The following is a 16,830-nucleotide window of genomic DNA, read 5'->3' as shown; positions in this document are numbered from 1 at the left end:
GCCGAAGGGCCTGTTTCAGTGCTGTATCTCTAAACTAAACTAAATACCATGGGGAGGTCGAGGAGACTATTAGTCACAAAGGAGGTTGTGTTTTGGGCATGGAGGGAACTGGACTGAAGCAATTCAGATAGGGAATGGTAGAGTTGAGCTCAGGTTGTGGCATATTCTAGAAACTTGGAGAATAAAGAGAGTTTGGCGATACATGTTTAGAGAGCATGATGTGGTTTAGAGTAGACTTTTTGAGCAAATGATGACTGAAATAGAGCCATTGATGTCGGCAAGTGTAGTGCCAAGGAAATGGAGTTGCTGCTGAAAGGTCACAGACCTGAAACGTTAACCCTGCTTCTCTCTGCACAGCTGCTGCCTGATTTGCTGAGTATTTCCAGCATTTTGTTTTTATTTCAGATTTCCAGCATCTGCGGCATTTTGCTTTTATTATATAAGTTGCATAGCTGTTGGGAACTCGAGGCTACAGAAAGGTGGGCTTCTTGAAGCAGATGAGCTTGATAACAAGGGAGATGAAGTTTAATGATTTGAAGTCCAGACTCTGGGGAAGTAGGGTATTAGTTTCTGCAGTAAAGGGAGTGAAGGATGTGGAAGCTGGCGAGCAAATATTTTTAATTTTAGAGTTGGTGGTCCATGCTTGACATTAGAGTTAAGGATGGAAGGAACAGAGGAGGGATGCCAGTGGAAGTAGTTTTTTTCAAGTTTGTTTGTCATTAACTTTGAGTAATTTGTAGTAGTGAGAGAATTTGTTTGAGAAAAGAGTTATAAAATTGGTTAAGGTGGTGGGAACAGTCGAGTACTAGGTGCACTGAAACTAGCATCTTTTATAGATATGGAGGTGGAAGGTATACTTTTTTTTTTTCTGCGGTCATCCGCCCTCAACCTCCCCCTACACAACAACTGTTCACTCATTCACCCTACAAACCTTGACATCACAGTGGGTGTTCCTCAATGTAGTTTCCTAGGCCCAACCTTCTTCAGCTGCTTTATCAGTGACCTTCCGTCCAACATAAGGTCAGAAGTGGGGATGTTTGCTGATTGCACAGTATACAGTGCATTTGCAACTCCTTAAATGCTGAAGCACTTGGTGCCCACATGCAGCAAGACGTAGACACCATTCAGGCTTGGGCTGATAATTGGCAAGTAACATTCATGCTACACAAGTGTCAGGCAATGACCATCTCAAGTGAGAGAGAATTCAACCATCTCCCCTTGACATTCAATGGCATTACCATCGCTGAATCCCCCACCATCCTGGGGGTTACCATTGACCAGAAACTTAACTGGACCAGCCATATAAATACTACGGCACTCAGAAGAGGTCGGAGGCTGGGCACTCTGTGGAGAGTAACTTGCCTCCTGACTCCCAAAAGCCTGCCTATTGACAAGGCAGAAGTCAGGAGTGTGATGGCATACTCTCCACTTGCCTGAATGAGTGCAGCTCCAGCAACACCATCCAGGACAAAGCAGTATGCTTGATCAACATCCCATCCTCAGCCTGAAACATTCATTCCCTCCATCACTGGTGGACAGTGGCAGCAGTGTGTACCATCTACAAGATGCACTGTAGCAACTCACCAAGCCTCCTTCAACAACGCCATGATCTCTATCTCTATCATGATATCTGTCCTGAAGGACAGGGCAGCAAACACGAGAGCACCACCACCTGCAAGTTCCCTCCAAGTTTATTGACTGGCAAATCTTTACTAACTTCCTGCTATAGTTGCACCACCTGAGAATTGGAGGCCGTTGAGTATTTGCACTTCCTGTTTTCTGTTCCCTGAAAGTTGCTGCATTAACATTGTAGGCTTGACCTTGGTCCCTTCATTCTGAATTAGAGAATTTTTATCACTTTCGGAAGGGAAAAAACATAAAACTCCAAAGAAGTAACTAACCCACTAATTAGGATATAAAGTCTTTAGGACAACTATAATTACAATTGCAGAACACTAGGTAAGAAGATCTTCACAAAGCTAACTACAGCTCCACTTTGTGCATTCTATCATATCACTGTTCTTACATGATTTACATCTTCCTCAGCCATACTGTACAATCACAGCAGTACTGTGATCTCTGTTGCCTGTATGCCTGACAAAGACAGGATCAGACTACGCATTCCAGATAAACTGGGTGTGTTTGGTCTGCTCTGAAGACGAATCAGAAATCTGGTCCAACCCACCTGTATTGTAAATAAACATAGCCAAACTGATAGCAACATTGTTGTGTGATATCTTACCCAAACATTGCACTGAATTCTGTAACTCTTCGTTATGGTTGAGTGGCCATTACATCCACCCCAGACCTCAGCGTGTTTTTTTTTAAAGCATTTCCTATTGTTCTTGAAAGGAGTGCAGAGGTGAGCAGTTCTGGACATGAGCAAGCATAGTTTTTGAGAAAGGTTAAGTAAATTGGGATCCATTTCTTGGGAAAAGGGACCATATTTTGAGATAAAGTTTAGAATTATGAATGAAATTGATATTTATCCTGTCAAATTGTACATATAGCGAATAATTCAAATACCAGGTGATGGTTATTTACATGTTTAGATATTCAGAGTAAGAAGTGAGATGAAACTTTTTCACCTACAGAATAACAGATTTGTGGAAGAACTTTCAGAGAAAGTTATTGGAAGGTGTAAATGTGTTAGAGGCAATTAGCTGCATCTTTGGAAAGAGAAAAGACATTTTGAATGATTATGGTAAGAAGCGAACTGGTTTGGCTCAAGATCTTTAAAAAAGGGTTTGGGCTTAATGGGGTTTGCCCTGTTCCCAAAACTTCAATGCCTGTCTTGGATGGCCCAATTGTATCAGTTGGAAAATTGGAGACAGTAGCAAGCAGCTTAGTGTACCTTCAGACTTGGGTTTAGATCTAATTCACATTGATGAAATGAAATTTTTGCCTTTTCCTCTCTCCCTCTCGTGCAATATAACAGATTGACTGTTCCACTGAACATATATCCAAAGCACTAAACTGACTCTTACTGAAATTGTGTATTTTATGTGGGAGTACAAGTGTCACATCAGTGCTTTGGGGGTTGCTGTTGTGATTGGGGTTATGATCCATCTTCAGGCTGGGTAGAAGGAGTTTTGAATCTGGCTTAGTTTTTTAAAATTCATTCATGGGATGTGGGCATTGCTGGCTAGACCAGCAGTTATTGCCCATCCCTAATTGCCCTTGAGAAGGTGGTGGTGAGCTGCTTACTTGAACCGCTGCAGTCCATGTGAGGTATGGACGCCCACTGTGCTGTTCGGAAGGGAGGTCCAGGATTTTGACCCAGCGACAGTGAAGGAACGGCAATATAGTTCCAAGTCAGGATGGTGTGTGACTTGGAGGGAAACTTGCAGGTGGTGGTGTTCCCATGCATTTGCTGCCCTTGTCCTTCTAGTTGGTAGAAGTCGCAGGTTTGGAAGGTACTGTCTAAGGAGCCTTGGTGCGTTGCTGCAGTGCATCTTGTAGATGGTACACGCAGCTGCTACTGTGCGTCGGTGGTGGAGGAGTGAATGTTTGTGGATCGGGTGCCAATCAAGTGGGCTCCTTTGTCCTGAATGGTGTTGAGCTCCTTGAGTGTTGTTGGAACTGCACCCATCCAGGTAAGCGGAGAGTATTCCATCACACTTCTGACTTGTGCCTTTGTAGATGGTGGACAGGCTTTGGGGAGTCAGGAGGTGAGTTACTAGTCGCAAGATTCCTAGTCTCAGAGCTGCTCTTGTAGCCACGATATTTATATGGCTGTTCCAGTTCAGTTTCTGGTCAATGGATGTTGATAGTTGGGAATTCAGTGATGGTAATGCCATTGAATGTCAAGGGGAGATGGTTAGATTCTCTCTTGTTGGAGATGGTCATTGTCTGGCACTTGTGTGGGGCAAATGTTACTTGCCACTTATCAGTCCAAGCCTGGATATTGTCCAGGTCTTGCTGCATTTCTACACAGACTGCTTCAGTATCTGAGGAGTCGCGAATGGTGCTGAACATTGTGCAATCATCAGCGAACATCCCCACTTCTGACCTTATGATTGAAGGAAGGTCATTGATGAAGCAGCTGAAGATGGTTGGGCCTAGGACACTACCCTGAGGAACTCCTGCAGTGATGTCCTGGAGCTCAGATTTTTGGTCTCCAACAACCAGAACCATCTTCCTTTGCGCTAGGTATGACTCCAGCCAGCAGAGAGTTTTCTCATTGATTCCTATTGACTTCAGTTTAGTCTGTACTTTGATCTGTGATCTAACTTTACACCTGTGAGTCTTTGATATTGACGGATACCAAAAGTGGGAAAACTTCCCTTTCTTCCTGGGCATTTACCAATTGAAGCTTTAATGTCAAATGTTATCTACTTGTTGATGTAAGCAAACCATCATAGCATATCCTTACATTTTAAAGAAATAAGGTGCTGGAATATAGTCAAATATTGACAGAGCCTGACCTGGCGAAGCTTCACATTTAATAAGAACATGCTTGTTGAAACACTGCCAAATTCACATCAAACTAAAATGCGTTTTTCTCTTAAAGCTGCCTGCCAACATGGCTACACCACGACTTCAACGTACGATGTCCCGAACAGGTGAAAGCTTATACAAGGCACTAGGATTGGAGAAAGGAGCTACGCCAGAGGAAATCAAAAAAGCATACAGGTATGAAACAACTGATTGTTTTTGAAAACCATTAAATTGTACTGTTCCATTTGAAAGCTTGACCGTTTAAATTTTTCAAGACTTTCCAGTAACTATTGTGCAAAACTGATGTCATAAAATAGTGCAGAGTTTTATCTTTCAGAATTTTGGAATGTGTAAGGATGCTTTATGACTGCACATATATTGTGTTTACAAATTCACAGTATGGACTTCCTGTGTACACTGCCACTTTAGAACTTCAATTTTTATGCCCACTAGAACTCTGCACATATATGGTTGTTCTCTGCATACTTAAACTAGTGCCAGGTAGATTTATCAAGTGCCCAGGGTCTCATGAGGATCCCATAAACCAGGTTTGGCACAGAGTCTAGTTAACACTTCAATGTATTACTTAGGGAGTGCTGCATTGTTGGAGAGCCTATTTTATTTTCTCCTCTTGCAATTTTTTTTCCTCTCCTCATTTTTAAACACCCTTTCTCACTCCTCCATCTTTCACTCATTATGCCATAGATTGATTGGATCATGGGTAGTAAGGAAATCACAGCAAACCCTGTGATCTGATGTCCAAAACCCTCTTCCTGAAGTTAATGGTGATTTTTATCTGAAACCCTAGCTTAATTAGTTTCCTCCCTCCCTAACCTAAAATAGGGTCAATTATACCATCTCCACTACTGTAGCTGAATTCAGCTATTGCACCACAGTTTAGGGATCAAACTTTGGACTTTGCTGAATGCTATGGCTTATTGCTATGTTGTGGGATTCATGGGATTCTGCTTTTTTTTTAATAGCCTTTATTTTAGACATGATGTAGGGGTATGTTTCCAGTGGTTCACAATGGAGGAAATATTGGGAGACAAAACCCAGGAAATTTTGGAAAAGGCTTCAAAGACATTTCAACCCACAGCAGCCTTTGCCAAGGCTGTAGGGGAGAAGGCTAAGAAGTGATGTGCAAAAATGAAGGGAAAGAAAGCACAAGTTGTAGACAAGTGACAGAAATATAGTACCCACCCTCTAGTGTGGACACTAAAATAAAACTGTTACTACATGAGTTGGTTGAAGGAAGGATTGCCAACTGTAGCACTCCATTGTACCATTCCTATAGTCTAGAACTGTAAATTGCAAGGAGGTGAAGCCACATTTCAGGATGGGCCAGCCATATGCTGCATGGTAACTGCAGATACCCTCAACAGATGGCACAGTTTTGCATCTGGCTCCCTAAAGACCCCTAATGCTGTGAAGACTGGGCCTGACAGTTGTTAGATAGATGTGCAAAAACCTTCCTGCATAGAATATGGCATGCTGTTAGATATGGCAGTCAAGATATATGAACTGATCACCCTGGCATGGCTTTTACATGCTGTGCAACTGAGAAGTACTCTGACTGTAAAGGTCTGCAAAGGAAACCCGACCGAACCCGAATGCTGGACCTGGAAGACCGACCCGAACCCGACACATGTTGTCGGGTCCCATCGGAGTCGGGTAGCAGGCCTTTACATCAGTACATGGGTAAAGGCCTGCTACTTGACCCAACCCCGATGGGACCCGACGATGTGACAGGTCCGGATAGGGTCGCACTTCCGGGTCTGGCATTTGGGCTTGGTCGGGTTTCCTTTGCAAACCTTTACTGTGACTAGGGTGTTTCTAAATCAGTGCCAACATTACGGTGAATGCTTAGATTTATTAAGCTCCTCTAATGTCCTCCACATGTTCAAGTATTTCACAGCCAACAGTTTACTTTTGAAGTGTAGTAACTTGTTTTGCCAAGTACAACAGTCAACTTGCACACAGAAAGTTAGATAAATAACAAGTTAAGCTGTTGTGGGGGTACTAGTTGGCCAACAAATGTTGACCAGGATACCAAGTGAGCTCCCCTGTTCTTTAATTAGTGGCTTGGGGTCCTTTATCTGACTGAAAATGTAGACATCAGTGTAACATCTTAATTGAAAGATTGTACTTCCTAACAATGGATATTTTCTCTCAATGCTGCACTTAAATGTCGGTCCAGATTGTAGAGTATGGGCTTTGCTAGTGAGGCCGTATTTATTGCTAATCCCCAGATGCCCCAAGGTGGTGCTGGACCATCTTGAACCTCTGTAGTCTATGTGGTGAATGCACTCCCACAATGCTGTTGGCAAAGGAGTTACAGGATTTTGACCTAGCAACGGAGAAGGAAAAGCAATTATATATGTTTACGTCAGGATGGTATGGGACTTGGAGATGATGGTGTGCCTGTGCACCTGTTGCTCTTGTCCTTCCAGGTGGTAGAGGTCATGGGTTTGAGAAGTGTTGCTGAAGAAGCCTTGGCAGTAGATGGTATACACTGCAGCCACAGAACACTGATGGAGGAGTGAATGATTAAGCCAGTGGATGGGTTTCCTATCAGGCAGACCGCTTTGCCCTGGATAATGTTGAGTTCCTTGAGAGTTGTTGGAGCAGTACCCATCAAGGCAAGTGGAGAATATTCCATCACTTTTCTGACTTTTGCCCTGTCAGTGGTGGGGAGTTGGAAGGTGAGCATTTTGCCCCAGGACACCCAATTTTTGACCAGCTTTAATGGGTATGACAATTGTGTAGCTTATGCAGTTAAGTTTCTCGTCAATGGTGACCCCCAGAATATTGATGGTGGGGGGTCTCGTGATGATACAAGAGCAGGGAGACCTAGTGGTGTTTTTGTACAAACCAATGAAGGTTTTTTTGAAAAAAAGTTAAAGCTTATGAGATCCTGGATGCTAAACAGAGGCATAGAATGCAGAAGCCAGAAAGTTATGCTAAATCTATATAAAACATTAGTTCAGCCCCAGCTGCGTATTCTGTCCAATTCTGGGCACCATATTTTAGCAAGTATGTGAAGGCTTTGGAGAGGATACAGAAGAGATTTCCTAGAATGCTTCCAAGGATGAGGGATTACAGTTACATGGATAGACTGGAGAAGCTGAGGTTGTTCTGCTTAGTGCAGAGAAGGGTAAGAGGAAATTGATAGAGATATTTACTCTATCTAAATTTTAAATGAGAAGCTGTTTCCAATGATGAAGGGTAAGTAATTGGAGGATACATTTAAGCTAATTGGTAAAAGAACCAGAAGGGGAGAAATAGGGTGGAGGCAAGCTTATCCAACAAGCTGTGATCTGGATTGAACTGCTTGATAGGGTGGTGGATACAGATTCAATAGTAGGATTTAAGAGTTGGATAAATACTTGTGAAGAAAATATTTGCAGGACTATGGGGAAAGAGGGAATTGGAATATCTCTTTCAGAGAGCAGACACCAGCCTGATGGGCAGAATATCCTCCTCCTATGCTGTATTATTTTATAGTAATGCCATTTTCGAGCAGAGGTGGTTTTACATCCACTTGAAGGGAGATGGCCTCCGTTTAGTGTCTCAACTGAAATACGACACCTTTCACAGTGTAGCACTCCCTTAGTACTGCACTGGAGTATCAGCCCTGCACTCAAGTCCCTGGAGTGATGCTCGAAACCACAACCTTCTGACTCGGAGGCGAGAGTGCTACCTCTGAGCCATGGCTGATGTTTATTTATTAAAGCAGCTGAAGATATTTAGGCCTAGAACACTATCCTAAGGAACTCCTGCAGTGATGTCCTGGGGCTGTGATGAATGACATCAACAACCATATTCACCTTTGTTTGTATTAGGTGGTTAAGGAAACTGGTTTAATTTCCAGTTTATATTGAATTAGAAACAAATACAAAATCAAAATACTGCGAATGCTGAAAATCTGAAATAAAAACGGAACGTGTCGAAAATACTTAGCAGGTCAGGCAGTATCTGTGGAGAGAAAAACAATGTGTTTTTCTCTCCATTGACGCTTCCTGACCTCCTGAGTATTTCTAGCACATTGTGTTTTTATTATTGTTTTGAGATAGCCCAAACTCAAGAACAATTTGTCTCCAGCAGCATCTGTGACCAAGTTTTTAGTCTTGAAGTTTTTATCGTTCTGTTTTCCAACTAGAAAACTCGCTCTCAAGTATCACCCAGACAAAAATCCAGACAATCCTGATGCATCGGAAAAGTTTAAGGAAATAAATAATGCAAATGCTATTCTGAATGATGACAATAAGAAACGCATCTATGATGAGTATGGCTCAATGGGACTATATGTGGCTGAACAGTTTGGAGAGGAGAGTGTCAAATACTACTTTTTGATGAACAAATGTTGGTTTAAGGTGAGTTTATTTTTAAATCTGTTAATATGTTTGAATTGAAATGTGCATCTTGGGATTTGTAGAAAAATTTCTAAAAAATTTTGCTAGCCTAAAATGGTTCAGTTTTCAGTTGTCAGCGTTTCTGCTATTCATGGTATTCAGATGTTGGTCACCAAATTTTGTTTGATTTTCTGCATTGAAATCAACATAAAGCAAATGTATGCATCAAACTGGCTATACTCTTGATCCCATACCATGAACTTGAGTCAATGTGTGCCTTTGTGTATCTGACCTGTTTTCCAATACATGAGTGAGATATAGATTGAATTTGTTTCCATGCTTTGTATTATTGTGTAGAGTGTTTTGATGTTCAATATCTATATAGCTGATATGTACAAAAGCTTGCATATAACGTTTCCTGTCAACCAAGCCCTACTTCCTGTCATTTCTGCGTCAAACTTTAAGGGAGCATTTATATTGGAAAATGCTGTATTATCCTTCTCGTCATATGACATTAGTAGACATCTTTTCTCCTCTGCACTCCCAGCCACCCAATTTTTGAGTATTTTTACCAGTGTTTCAAACCTGATTTTTGTGGGGGGTTTCCACCCCACTTTCAGGACATCCACTAGTTAGTGGCCACCTTATTCCAGGCCATGGAGTGACACATTCCTGTTCCTCAACTGCCCTTTGTAGTCTGAACTCAAGCCCAGTCCTTAAGTTGACCTGCCTAAATGTCATGGATGGTGGTATGGCCATCACCTGTCCCTTTTCATATTTTCATAGTAACCTTGAACCAATTGACCCCACTTTACCTTTTGATATCTATCTCCTGCCTAGATAATGCTATGGGGAACTTGAGACATTTAAGTTGGTTTGTTGTTTTAATATTTATTTTACAATTTATTTTCATGGGACCTCTTGTCCTGCTGCACTGAGCCCTCGGCTGACTGTTTGTGTCCTCCCCACAGCTGGTTATGTGCCAGTTCCTGCTGCTGGTCTTGTATCACTTACTCCTTGGGTACGCCTAAGCTACCTCCCTCTCTGCCCCTCCTTGTTGTCTTGCCTGATTATTCTGCTCTTCACTGTTTCTGGAAACTATTAGTAGATGATGAGAGGTCAGGCTGAGTGTTTGGAGAAAATGGAGGGAAGAGAGAGACATGGGAAGGGGTCAGAAGAGGAAGGAGCAAAGTGGGGGGAAAAGGAAGGAAGGATGGATTGAAAGTGCAGATCTCTGATCAGATCATACCATCATGGAATATGTGAAAATGCACTAACACTTTCACAGTGCTCGTAGTAAAAATGCAGTTCAACTTAATCACCATAAATTGGTGTCCCTGATAGTATTGTTACATAGGATAATAGTGTATCGGATGAGTTGCTGTGAGAAATGTCATGAGATCTGCCAGTCTTCTATAAATATTTGACTTTTTCTCTTCGTCTTTTTTTGTGACCTATTCCTCTTGTATACTGTTTACCTCTGCAGTGTTAGCTGCAACAAAATGCCCTCTGAAACTCAGGCAGTCTAAATAGTTTTTGTGTTTAATGGAAATCCATAGTTTAGGTAGTTTTTGGGAATGCTTTATTTTTATTAGAACAGGAAATGCTTATAGAGAAGAGTGTCAGTTCGGAAGCCAGAATGAACTTAACTGTATAATTCAGTGTTGTATTGATTCATAATCAGCCTTCAAGAACTTGTCTTGAAATAGTAAATTATGCATTTCTTTGGCTGCCTTCCCCCAACCTCAAGAAAATGCCTACCTCCTATGTGGCACTGTCTAGTCACTCGCAGTTAATTAAACTTGACCATTTGGTGCCAGGATGTTTGAGCAACTGCTAAGTACATCTTGGATACAGATTTGACCTGGTAGGGCTCATGTGTTGCATGGACCACCCTACATTTTGTCCACAGTAGTATCCAATAAAGGTTGAGAATTAATCTATTGTGTATTTTTTTTTTAAGTGCCAAGAAAAGGTATTGACAAGGGTTTTGTTGGGGGTTGGTAAACAGACATGGAATTAGGGCTTAAGGATGGAACTGCCATTGTTTAAAAAGTGATAGATTGTGCTGGGTGGACAAATTGGCCTGTTCTTCCTATTACATTACAATAAAATTGTATCCTATTGCATTAAACTAAAATATTTGAACACTTTTTAATTATGACCCTGCAAAACCAAACTGCAGAAGCTTGTGCTCAGCATGCATTTTTCTGGTGCCTGAAATAGTGGTTTTAAAAGTGTTCACAGTAGGCTACTGTTGACGCTGGAGTACTAGATGGGAGTAATTCCTTTTTAAAAATTGGACGCAATGATCTTTTAACGCAAGTAATTTCATTTTGAACTTGCATTTTAAAAATAATGGAAAATTAACTAAAACTGCAATGCTTCAATTAGAATTCAACCGTAAACCCCATAATAAATGTGGCAGAGCCTTCAGTGTTTTTTTTTTATCTTCAAGTCCTGACATTTGATTGAAGAACCTGGATGATGTTTGATCTGAGGTTATCTCATTGATCCCAGCAGGCTCTTTATAGATTTTTAAATAAAGTCAAGTGATGAGTGTTTAAAGTAGTTTTGTTGCTCGATTTTGCTTTTTTATTGCCGTAGCATATAGAAAACTCTTTCTCTACATTTTTAACCATAATCATCTTTTCATTATGTGGCAGGCTCTTATTATATGCTGTGGCATTGTCACTGGATGCTGCTGTTGCTGTTGCTGTTTCTTCTGTTGTGGAAAATGCAAGCCATCAGGAGAAATGGAAGATTATGATGTTATAAATCCTGAAGACTTGGAGGCACAGATTAGAGCAGAGCAAGGTGGTGATGGTGGTAAGTCTATACAAATGGACACTATTTCAGTTACCTGTGAAAATATCTTGTAAGCTGTTAACTTTTTTATGACTTGGAATGCAAATTATTTACACCAAATTAACCATTGGAATTCAGTAAAAGGCTTTTTAAAGAACATTACCAAATAAATCCTTCAAAAAAGTTAACCAAACACTTTATTTCGTATCACCCAACTGTAAATTTGTACCTCTTAGTTCAATGCATGTAATGGTCTGGTCCATTAATCAGTTTTTGAAAGTATAAAGTTGTATGCTTCAAATACTGGAAATATTCATGCACAACCGGTTCTTAATGTCAAGATTTTTGTAGATCCCCTCATTTTTTTTTTAAGTTTTCATTTTTGTGGTTCCAGATGGCTAAATGTTTTCCTTTACTGTACTGAGGTTCCCAGAATTTGTATAGCATTAGTCTTGAAAGTGACCCATGATTAAAAGAATAAATTCTACTTTCTACTGTTAACTGTGAAAGGGTTTGATTCTAAAGTATGATGTTGCATCCAAATGAAACCTATGTATTGCTGACCTGTAGATTTTCAAGTGCTTGTGTTAAAAGTAGAAATGGCATCAAAGATTATTTGACACTGCCAATAATGGGATAGAATGCTCTCAATGTTCAATTACCTTAATTCTTGTGACAACATGTTTCATGGCTGGATTGGTTGAGAAGAATGTGGTAAAATTGCTTTCCATTAAATTATGCTCTTACTCGTAGTTAGCATTAGATATATAATCTTGAGAAATTAAACTCTTGTTAATACTTGAGCAGGAGCTATGTAATCCTTGATACTTTGTTTCAGTTTGGGTTTTTTGGGGAATAATTTAAGCAGGGAAGGAAAATTGGACGCAAAGTTTTCACCAATAGCCACTGTTGCATGGGTCTTTGTTTGATGGGGGAGGATAAGTAACGGCAGAAAACTGGAGCAAGGAATAAATCACCTGTTAATACAACCCTGCGCTATAAATTTTGTCAAAACCGTTGAAGTTGACCAATCAAGAGAAAGTTGTATAATTCCTGCTGACAACACCTCGAAGAAACATTTTGTCACTCCCATTTAGTTGAACAAGGTATCTAAAGTTTTAACGTGTTCATTGTTGGAATTATATCTTTGGATATTGGTGCCTTAGTGTAACATTGTTTCAACCCACTCAGGTTTCATTTTTGCCACCCAATGTAAGCATCATATGGGACTAAGCTAAAAGAGGGAATAATTATATTTCATGTTCTCTCAATCCCAAATTGTCCTTGTATCAGAGTTCCTAAACTTCACATTCGGAAAATCTCCATTGTTAGAATTGGCTGAGACAATTATTTGAGCAATATCTTTGAGTGCTGTTTGTTTCAGTATACTTACCAAATAATTCAATGGCACTGTGATTTGCACCAAACTGTTTCTAAATTTCAGTTGTTTAGCCGCATCATGTTTTTCTGATTTCACAGTATTTGGTCAAGGAATAAACTTGTGCTATGGAGACAAAAAAAACTTTATAGTTTTTATTTTCATTCAAAGACCATTATACAGCTTAGTACTTAACTTAGAGCATAGCTGCGATGAGTCAGACAGTTGAGGTGTGTAACTCATGCCATATATAGCAAGAAACCAACGTAGGAAGATGGAATTGAATTCTTGCCTCTTCTGACTTATTCCAAATTTAGTGCTTACACTGGGTATCAAAATTGTGTGTTCAATTTCCTAACCCGTGTACAAACAGAAATGTTCACCAAGAATATGAATTGCTTCATTACGGTTTAATTCCCATGAGAGAAGACTAAACAAAATAGCTCAGTAAAATAGTGTAAAATGTGTTATTTATAATTATATATATATATATTACATTACGGGAGCAACAATTTATATTTAGGTATATGGTTTTGAATGTACTTGCATCACTCTTGGATCAGTTGGGCATATAAGGTGACCCAAATTTAGTATTGTCACAAAATCGTAATCCTATAGATTGGAATGTCAAACTCCAGGTTTTATCTTTTAGATTTGTTGATACTTGATCATTTTGGTCTCTATTTGATCTGTTGCTCTGTTTAAATTGTTAACTGCCTGTTGTATCCCATCGTGTTATAAGGAAAGAGCAATATGTTATGTATATTTTTACTGGATTAAAGTGCCCAAATATATTGCTTCAATCTGTTGAATATCCCAATCTTGAATTAAAAGTCATTTGAATGAAGATTTGACTCCTTGATTACTAAGCACAAACTGCTAGAAAAATCTGCTGACAGGAATTGTGTAATATGGGTGCAGGAACAGAGGGACCTGGGCGTATATGTGCACAAATCATTGAAGGTGGCAGGCGAGGTTGAGAAGACGCTTACTAAAGCATTAGGGATCATGGGCTTTATAAGTAGGGGCATAGACTATAAAAGCAAGGAGGTTATGATAAACCTGTGTAAAACACTGTTCAGCCTCATGGGATGTACGCACCACTGGCAAGGCCAGCACTTGTTGCCCATCCCTAATTGCCCTTGAGAAGGTAACAGTGGCTTGCTAGGCCATTTCAGAGGGTAGTTACGAATCAACCACATTGCTATGGGTCTGGAGTCATGTGTAGGCTAGACCAGGCAAAGACAGCAGATTTCCTTCCCTAAAGGACGTTAGTGAACCAGTTGCGTTTTTACGACAATCAATAGTTTCATGGCTTGCTTTCAATTCCGTATTTTTTTATTAATTTTTTTTAAAATTAAGTTTAATTTCCACCAGCTGCCATGGTGGGATTTGAACCTGTCTCCCCAGGACATTAGCCTGGGCCTTTGGATTACTAGTCCAGTAACGCCACTACGCCACGAAAGATGTGAAGGCAGTAACGTGCAGAAAAGATTCAGGAGAATGGTTCCAGGGATGAGGAACTTCAGTTATGTGGATAGATAGGTTGTTTTCCTTGGAAATTTGATAGTGGTGTTCAAAACCATGAGGGGTGTGGACAGAATAGATAAGGAGAAGCTGTTCCCGTTGGTGGAAGGATTGAGAACTCGATTTAAGGTGATTGGCAAAAGAAGCATCAACTATGTGAGGAAAAAAAATTTACGTAGCAAGTGGTTAGAATCTGGAATGCACTGCATGAGAGTGTGGTGGATGCAGTTTCAATCGAGGCATTCAAAAGGGAATTGGATAATCAACTGAAGAGAGAAAGTTTACAGGGGAAAGGCAGGGGTGTAGGACTGAGTTGCCCTTGCAGTGAGCTAGCATGGACATGATGGGCTGAATGGCCTCTTTCTGTGCTGTAACCGTTCTGATTCTATGATATGGACTAAATCAAAGTTGTTAATATTGTATAATTTATTCTTAGCTGCCCTTTTTAAGAAAGAAATGTTGGCCTTTTTAGTTTTACCCCTCTGAATTTGAGAAAGTAAATTTTGTTCTAAATTGCTTTTGAGTCATTGCCAACAGGTGCATTCCCATGTGCACAGCTCCATCTCGCACACTCACCTGAGGCAAGTTCAGGCCTTGTGTAAGACAACCCACAGTCTGCCGCATCAGTAAATAGGTTGTATAGAACCACAATTCTTAAGTGTCTTTTTATGGGGTGGAAAATATTGAGAAACTTAAATTAAATATTTCAGTTGATGCTGTTTCCTATCACTTGTTGACAAACCACTGAACGTTGACAAAATTAGAATGGTCCCCAACATGTTGAGATGAGTAAGTAGAACTGTACTCCCGAAACGTCACTCTTCATGGAGGTGCTTGAAACAAACATGACAGATTGCATAATTCCCAATTGCTAAGATTGTACAGTTCCATTTTATTGTAATTAAAAAAGTAATGTATTCTGTTCTCCCAGGTTTTTCTGTAGAGAAAGTAAAGTCCACTATTGTATATCATGGCTTACTCTGCCATTTACTAAATGTTACCAATTTCAAAGTTACTTTGTATCATGGTTAATCGCATCCGATTCAGTTAAATACAATTTAAAATTTCAACTTATTGTACAAAATATAACTAACTAAACTTTCCTTGGATATTGCAATTCTGTGTAATTAACAGACGTGGTATCTTGATGTACTAACTTTCCTCATGAGAGGTTCCAGTAATTTGAATCGTGTGCAATTAATGCATTAATGTGCAATGAAAAGGCCATTGCAGTCATTAGACTACTAAATCTCATGAGGAAATGTTCTGCAAGAATACTCCATAATCCCCAACGGTAATGGAGCAAAATAGTGCATCTCGGGTATCCATTTGGCATTGTGGTTGCACTTGCACCTTCTGAGTCAGAGGTTTGTTCTGAAGTTGCAGGATTTAAACACCTAATCTAGGCTGACATTTTAGTGGAGTACTAAATTGTTGGAAATGCTGTCTTTTTGATGAGATGTGATAACGCCCCCCCCCCCCCCCCCTCTGCCTGTTAAGACTGATGAGATGCAATAGATTCCATGGTACTATTCAAAGAACAGAACAGGTTAGTTCTCCCATATCCTGAACAAGATATACCTTCTGGGTGCCAACACAAAACTTAAAGTAATTAGCTACCTGTGAAGTACTTTGGGATGTTCTGAGGACATGAATAATGGTAGATAAATGAAAAAGCTTCTCTCCTTTTTGTATCTCATTATTCAACTTTAGCCTACAGCTCATTAGTGTTCCTATTTCTCTCTTCCCCTCCCCTCCTGACCTCTGCAACAGGCGACTACTATGTCCCATGAACTATTCAATCTAATTTTATGCCTATCTATAGGCTCATTTATCCAACTTTTTTGAAAGGGTAAATGGACTATGTCAAATGATTTTGTTTTGGAGTCTGTTCTCTGGAGGGAGGGGTGGGTTGAGGGGGAATGAAGAGTAAACAGTTGTGAACTTTAGCTCTCTAGTTCTGTACTTTTCCAAATTAGATAATCTGCTTATCTACACCCTATGCCCCAAATCCTTTAATCATTGTTGCTCTTGTCTGAACACTCATCAGTGCCTATTTGAATGAAAGGGGCAATACCTCAATTGGGCACTCCATGTGGAATGTCACTCAATGTGCTGCCCAGAAAACACAGCCTCGCAGTGCTTATTTTTCTTTTCAGTCATTTAAATAAATGGAAAATCTGACACTGCATGCCTTCAGTTTTCCAGCAAGTGCTCCTTGGGAGCATCCGATTGCAGATTCATGTGCAAAATTGCTAACTTTCTTAAATGTACCATCAGTGATGTGTAGATAAGGTTAGAATAACTTTTCTGTAATAGTCA

At 40.2% G+C, this 16,830-nt stretch overlaps 1 protein-coding gene across 4 annotated transcripts in view; it reads left to right on the top strand.

Annotated features, from left to right (window-relative positions):
• dnajc5ga (DnaJ (Hsp40) homolog, subfamily C, member 5 gamma a) overlaps positions 1-16,830 on the top strand; it is a 53,866-nt gene that overhangs the window by 8,064 nt on the left and 28,972 nt on the right. For all 4 annotated transcript variants that reach the window (XM_068024096.1, XM_068024095.1, XM_068024093.1 and 1 more), the window contains exons 2-4: positions 4,514-4,635; positions 8,603-8,816; positions 11,462-11,624. In XM_068024096.1, coding sequence (XP_067880197.1) covers positions 4,526-4,635; positions 8,603-8,816; positions 11,462-11,624 — 487 coding nt within the window. In that variant the 5' untranslated portion in view covers positions 4,514-4,525. The remainder of the gene's footprint in view (positions 1-4,513; positions 4,636-8,602; positions 8,817-11,461; positions 11,625-16,830) is intronic.

This window comes from Heterodontus francisci, chromosome 3 (genome assembly GCF_036365525.1).
Source record: "Heterodontus francisci isolate sHetFra1 chromosome 3, sHetFra1.hap1, whole genome shotgun sequence".
Classification (NCBI taxonomy): Eukaryota; Metazoa; Chordata; class Chondrichthyes; order Heterodontiformes; family Heterodontidae; genus Heterodontus; species Heterodontus francisci.
Note: the sequence above shows the minus strand (reverse complement) of the source record. Positions and strands in the feature narration are given on the sequence as shown.